The following is a 7,027-nucleotide window of genomic DNA, read 5'->3' on the forward strand; positions in this document are numbered from 1 at the left end:
TGAAATATTTAGGAGGAAAAGCAAGATTTTTAGAGGGTTAAGTGATGACTAGAAAGGAATGAATGAATGCACTCAGTTTAAAGAATTATTTTCAGGCTTTTAAAAACATGAAAAATTGACCTACACGTAGACTAATGTGGATGGGTCTGTGGGAAGCACGGTGGTGGTGGTGGAGGGGTGCTGCCCACCTTAAAACCCTGTCATGGTCCCTGAGATACCTCCTCACAGCCTAGAGCTCCAAGGAAGCCTCTGGACAACTCTTTCCAGGGAAACTGGATAATCAAGGCAAGGGAGAAATGGGAATTATTGTCCTATGTAAGGGTCTAGGGGGAACTAGGATTTTATTCTGGGGAGCAGGGAAGATCAGGCCAAATCAGAGCCTGTTGGTAAGCAGAGTGATTGGAGCATGTTGGGAGGGAGAGCCTGAAGATGGGAGAAGGCCTAATTGATGGAGCGTGAATTAGACCAACAGGAAAGGTGGATGGTTTAGCCTCGGAAAGGAATCTAGACATGAATTTCCTATTGATGAGAGAAGAAAAATCTCAATAGAAATGTTGAGGGATATTTTGTAGTCAGTGCCAGCCACATAATTAAAATACCTGATTCATTGCTGTGAGAAATACTCTCTGGTCTGGATTAATTGAGGGCTGAAAAATGTTTTAGTTGATGATTTATGGACCAGGAGGGGAAAATGGGATACCTTGGACTGAATAGTACAAAATCGCTTTTTTATGGAACATGTTTCAGATTACAACTAAATCTTGGCAATCAGACATATGCTTTTCTCTTCTAAAATGGAAGTTACTGCATAAGAGATGTCTATTTTTATAGGACTATGGAGTAAATATATAAATATTTACCTCATACCAGTAGAGGCGAGTACTGTGGACTTTCATCAGTAGGAGGGCTAGAAGGTGACCCACAGCTGGTTTTGGTAAATGAGCTAAGAAAGAAATTTAATTTCTTTTTGGCAAACACAAAAATGCAAAGAATAAAAAAAATAATGCAAGAAATTCAAGTGAATTTTAAAAGTCTGTGTTTGTATACATTTCTTCAGAAAAAACATGCCTCTCTTGAGTATCAAAATAAAATAGGAAGTCCCTAACTTCATACATTTATTTTTTGTCACGGAATATTAGCAACACTTTTGAGTATTCTGAGAGCTTTTCTTGTGTGGTGGGAGCAGCGGGCAGATAGGAAAGAGGGCTCAACAGAAGAAGTAACAGTGGCAGCTGCAAAAGACACTTTGATTTTTGTTGCCAACTGAACTTGAGTTCTCTAGGCTTGACGGCCTTATAGTTCCACACAGGATAAACTTTAACATTTTTATTGATAATATCTGGAGGAGGTAACATCCAACTGACACAAATCCAAGTAGAAATAAGGCAACATGATTGTGATACAGTGAAGAAGGGGGAAGTAACATGACGTTTCCCTGGAGCCTCATAGAAATAAAGATCGATTTACATGTTTATAGAATACTGTCCCCTGTTATCTGTGTATCTAAAGCTTCAAGCATTAAAAAGCCACAGTGGAAATAAGCTCAATTCATAGTAGTACTCTCAGGTAGAGATACTAGACACATTTTGCTTATGGGTAATGTTGACGTCTATGTTAAACAGAAGTTTTGCCCCTGGCAATGGACCTTCCTCTCATTTTCTCATTCCCTTTCTTTGGAGGGTTCTTTTTTCTGAATCAACCACACTTCATTTTTTCTATCAAGCAATTTGAAAGGACTGTCGTAGCCTGCGGTGTAGTAAACCTTTTCATCGAAAACTTTTCCTTCTTCCCTCAAAATGCTTGCTAATGTCAAGAGTTGTTCTTGATTCTTTTGGGCACTAGAGAATCCATCGAAAGACCTACAAAGGAGAAAGTAAATGACCATAAATGATTTTAATACTGATGTGAATGTCAGTCTAAGAAGAAAAGTGGGAGCTGATACAAGGAAACCTGGATGGAGCGCGGTTTCAAAGCTCCTCCCTCTTGGCAGCTGAACTGACCGTTCCCTTCCTCTGGTTCCCAGGCTCAGTGTGACCTCACACGCGCTGAGGGGACCCAGGAGGAGGCAATACGTCCCAGCTGTTGGGCAGATTTGGAAGTTATGCCATCTTGTGCTCTAACTCTGTGCTTCTCAAGCTCTAATGTGCATGCGAGTCACCTGGGAAAACGCAGGTTCAGGAGTTCTGGGCTGGGGCCCAAGAGCCTGCATTTCCAACAGTCTCCTGTACTGCTGATTCTCCTGGTCAGAGAGCCACAATGAATCCCCCTTAGCAGCCTCCCTTTAGTCTTCCCATTTTCTACCGAACATTTCCCCTTTCTTTTTCTCCTTAGAAAAAGGGCAGGCACTGTATTACAGATCAACATAAGTTTTGACCCTATATGGAAGAGATGGACACTTTGGCAGCTCTATACAGTCTGAGAAAAGCTTTAACAGAGACAGAATCAAAGTGCTTGGGAACACTGAGGATATGATTACATCGGGGTAAGGTGTGTCTCTGAGTTGGGTCTGGAATGGAGGATAGTTTTGCTGGGCAGAGAAAGGGGAGGGATAAGAAAAGAACAAAAGTCCAGAAATACAAAGCCATTTCATAGTGAGGCATAAAATGAGGTCAGAAAGGTGAGTCAGAGCTGGAAGGAGGAACCTTGTACATCATCCTAAGGCCTTTGGAGATTATTCCAAAGGATGTTGGAAAAGCAGAAAAGTAACTTGATTAGATCTGGGTAAGAATATAGGCAGAGAGATGGAAACTAGATTGGAGAGAAGGGGCCAGTTAGGAGGTTGCTAAGAGGATGGGGATGAAAAGACAGTCAAAAGATTTGCATAAAAAGTGGGAAAATAGAAGTTTAAATGTAGATTTTAAAGTATATAAACAAAAATACCCTGAGATTAAATCATGACAGCACATCGACCTAGCTGAGTTGCTGACATGTAAACGTGATGAATTTGAAGCTGAGAATAGGAAAAACAGACACAAAAACATTCCTAATATGCCTTCTTTAGCATAAGGTTTATTATCAATGTGCCAGTGGAAAAGATCATTCCTACCATTCTTCAGATAAGATGTAAGGTCTCGAGGGTACAAACCAGGCCTGTTCTGTTCAACAATGTCTACCAGGCACCTAGTCATTCCTGGCATGCAGTACCTTTTAAATCCCAGTTGAGTAAGTAGAGGAATCTGTGTATGCACATGTATATAAAATAAAACGTTGAAGATAAATTGATAAAACTGTTCTATAATTTCCATCATGTTGACTGATGATGATAATTCTGAACCATGTGTTAGGAAACATTTCGGCTCCTAAATTTATTATTTATTTCCTTAAGGAATGTTCTGCCTAAAGGGAATCTGTTTCAGATTCCACTGCTTCCTTGAAATCAAATCTTGAGCCTCTTACTTAGAAATCATCTTTTGTCCTCTGTATACATGTTGTTCTACAATGATCTATCCATGGCTTTATTCAGGACACAGACATATACTGAGCCTCCCCACACACACCTGCCTCACCAGGAGCCGAAGGATACGGGCAGAGTAATCTGTTGCTATATTCTTGAGGAAGTTACAGTCTATCAGTAGGTCATTAGAATTTAGAATCATAGGACCCGAGTGGCTGGCTGACTGGAGAAACTGAGGAAGGCATCACAGACAAGGTACCAATTGATCTAAGTCCTGAAGGATGAAAGTAGGCTCTCCAAGAAGAGAAGAAAGAGGGAGCCGGAGCTGGTAGTAATATCATGCTCATGTTCTAAGTATTTTAGGTAAATTAACTCATCTGATCTTCATGGCAACCCTGTGACATAGTAGGTAGGTACTGTGATTAGACACATTTTACAGACGAGATTTTTGGCAAGGAAAGTCTCAGTAACTTGCCTAAGGTCAAAGGTACAGAGATGTGGAGGAACTCAGCCTACTCAGTGAAGGGCGGGAGGTGGGGGGGAGTTGTCAGGGAGACGGGTTGGGCCGCGTGTTGCAGGTGATGTGTACACTGAACGGTCTGAACGTCACGCGGAAGCAAGAGGAAGCCAACAGGTTTTTAAACACAGTAACAGGTTGGGGTTTTGTTGCTGTCGTTGTGAGAACGATCGGGTTCCAGAGTGGAGGGCCAGGGAGAGAAGACTGGTGGGCAGAGAGAACGGCTGGGAGGCTCTTGAAGTGGAACCTGAGACTGAAAAACGTTGGGGTATCTGGTGAGTGTCAGGCATGTGCCGAGCACTGGGGTAGCAAAGAGGACTTAGCTGCGGTCCCTGTAAGGTGAGGGCCCGAGCAAGTAACGGTGGGGAGGAAGGGAACGGAATCACGACCCTTTCTGAGGCGAATGGGCCAGATTCAGGGGCTGGTTATCAGGGCAGAGTGTGCTGCCGATGGCTACGACAGTCCTTGCTGGGGAGGCTGGCAGGCTGATTAGTCGCTTTACTGAGACAGGCACTGTAGGTCAGAGTAAGGAACCAGTAAACCAACCAACAGAGGCAGTCACTGCGGGAAGCAGCTGCCATCCTTTGGGCTGGGGGAAGAAAGGGAGGAGTTTGAGGCTGTCAGAAACTACGAGTTGAGAGGAGGGGTACCATGCATTGTTTTAACGTATTTTTCTCCGAATTTAACTAGAGGGCGGGTAAGGACAGTCTTTTGCTTTTGTGGGGGAAGGTCCGGTGTATAATTTGTATTGCATCTTATCTGTGGAAGGTGTGCATCAGCCTTCTCATTAAATGTATTAGTTATTTCTTGTAAAGGACCCTTAGTAACGTATAAAACTAAGTCACTAGGAAAACACCACAAAATGCATTAGACCTGTTTTTATGGAAGGGGGAAAAGCATAGGAGCTAAGTTGCACAGGAGCTAAACTATGATTGCCCGCAAGTAAAACCAACAGTCAGAAAGGCTATAAATTATCTACCACTTACCGTACAAACACTGTCATTTCAGCTCTGTCTTCAATGAAGACATCTGACTCTGAAGGCCTGGGGAGATCAGATTGCCGTTCAGAGGGGATATACAGGGAAATGGTAATGGTAGACTCGCTAAAAGGACCTGAACCGGGCTCCACGTAGCTTGTCACTGGAGCTGTCATCTTTATTTTCATCTCTGTGCCACAAAAAATATACATTTAAATGCAAAGGAGACCGTGAAAGCAGATTTAGTGTATTTATGACTACATTTAAAAACTTATTTTTTGACCTGAGTTTCTTGATTTACTTGACATAAATATTTAACCTTTAAGATAATTTCCATCTTAAAAAAAAAATACGGGCAAAATGACAATTATCCACTGCCCACATTAAACACTTTCTGTATTATTAATATTTTTCATTAATAAATTCCAGTTTTAGGGACAGAAGGGGAAATGAGAGATCACATAGTCCAGTTCATTCTTTACTTTTACAATTCAGAAACAGAGGTCCCATTGGCTAAGTGACCTGCTAAAACATAAATAGCATGAGAGGCAAACCAGAAGATATATCTTGACACCCTGGATCTTGTGTTCTTTGACCCTTCCTGCCTCCTAATGTCTCTTACCCTACCAGTCACCAAATTACCTCAAAGCATTAGCCATGAAAAGGCCTTAATGCTAGTTACACAGAGGCCCGGTTCATCCAGCAGAATCACAAACAAGGAGAACAGAGGCTAACAAGCACTGCCCAGTACTACACTCCTCTAGACGCCTCGGGTCCTGAGAAGAGTCCTCTTCAAACATTAAGTCTTTGATGATCTGGTTATTTTTCTATTCTAAAAGCTATTTATTTAATCAGCGAAAACTCAATAAGCCAGGGCACTCAACCACAATACAGTGTGTATAATGACAAGGAAAAGTGCCTTCACCTTTCTCGTTTCTGCCTTGAATGTAGCTGTTCAGCCTTGTGAAGCCGGTCTGCATGGCCGAATCCCAGTCCGTAGACTCAACCGAAGTGCTGACCCACTTCGCAGGTCCGTAGCGTCGGATCTCATAACTTCCGGGCTAAGATGGAACAGGGGGAACTTGGGGAAGCAATTCTAAGAAGGCAGAACGTGAGAGCCAACAGTACAGGTACCTTGATCTCGGGTCCACCTGGGACGGCCAGCCCAGGGGCTGCGCTCCCCTGGGGTCCGGCCGGAGGTTCTGGCTTCCCAGCACCGGGCAGGGCTCCTCCCCCGCGGCTCCCATCTTTGGATTAGAGACGCCGGCGGCCTCTGCCCCACAAGCAGGGGTAGGAAGAGTCGGCTCAATTCGGGTTAAAAGCAAGCAACTGTTCCGCCCCCGCCCGGAGGGTCCCATCGCAGGTTTTGGGACGTGGTCGATTTTTTTTTTTTTTTAACCGCAAAGAAAAGAAATTGAGATGTGGCCAGTCAGTACCTGGGGGTAACTACGGCTTACCGACCTCATCTTCCCGTTTGTGCAGGAATGGAGCTAGGGACTCTGACCATTTTTAAAAATGTGCTTTTAAGTTAAACCTATGGGACCCTCCGGCCGCATTGAAGATCACCTCGAGGACAGCCCCACGCTGTCCACCCCCCCCGGCCCTCACCCTTCGCGCCCGCGGGTGGAGCCTACCTGGGGGCCTGCGTCCTCCGGGGCTTCCCAGCCCGGCGTCTCCGCGAGGGCCTCCGAGCCCTCGACTGCCCCGGGATCGGGCTCCAGCACCTCGGCCATGGGCGGCGCCGACGCTCCGAGAAAGAAGCCGGCGAGCTGCGCCGGAAGGGGGCCACTCGGCACCGCCCCGCCTGCGTGTCCCCGAGTCCCCGCCCCGTAGACGCCCGGCCCCCTCTACACACTGCAGGAGCCCCGAGTCTGCAGGACTCTGCGGGGCCCAGGCCGGGAGGGGGCGCTGCGACCGCGATCCCGCACCGGGGCAGCTCTGGCCGGCCGCTCCCCTGCGGGTCCCCCAGGAGACCAGATGGCAGGGTCAGCTTGGCCAGGCTTTCTTTGGGGGGGTTTCTCCCACCTCCACCCTTGTTTTTTTTTTTAACATCTTTATTGGAGTATAATTGCTTTACAGTGTTAGTTTCTGCTGTATAACAAAGTGAATCAGCAATATGCATAGGTATATCTCCATATC

At 45.3% G+C, this 7,027-nt stretch overlaps 1 protein-coding gene across 1 annotated transcript; it reads right to left on the reverse strand.

Annotated features, from left to right (window-relative positions):
* Positions 1-1,311: 1,311 nt before the first annotated feature.
* Positions 1,312-6,690, reverse strand: HEBP2 (heme binding protein 2). Its single transcript, XM_061207276.1, has 4 exons — positions 6,523-6,690; positions 5,814-5,949; positions 4,898-5,078; positions 1,312-1,859 (listed from the first exon to the last, which is right to left on the reverse strand). The coding sequence occupies exons 1-4, from the start codon at positions 6,619-6,621 to the stop codon at positions 1,661-1,663; spliced, it is 615 nt and encodes a 204-aa protein (XP_061063259.1). The 5' UTR covers positions 6,622-6,690; the 3' UTR covers positions 1,312-1,660.
* Positions 6,691-7,027: the final 337 nt, after the last annotated feature.

Source organism: Eubalaena glacialis, chromosome 12 (genome assembly GCF_028564815.1).
Source record: "Eubalaena glacialis isolate mEubGla1 chromosome 12, mEubGla1.1.hap2.+ XY, whole genome shotgun sequence".
NCBI classification, from domain to species: Eukaryota; Metazoa; Chordata; class Mammalia; order Artiodactyla; family Balaenidae; genus Eubalaena; species Eubalaena glacialis.

Bases quoted from the DNA above. Each gene is read 5' to 3' on its own strand.
- HEBP2 (XM_061207276.1), bottom strand. From the start codon at position 6,621: ATGGCCGAGGTGCTGGAGCCCGATCCCGGGGCAGTCGAGGGCTCGGAG. The intron at 5,950-6,522 runs GTAGGCTCCACC...GTTCCATCTTAG, and splicing joins CGGAGGACGCAGGCCCCCAG to CCCGGAAGTTATGAGATCCG. The intron at 1,860-4,897 runs GTAAGTGGTAGA...TCTCCTTTGTAG, and splicing joins GAAATGACAGTGTTTGTACG to GTCTTTCGATGGATTCTCTA.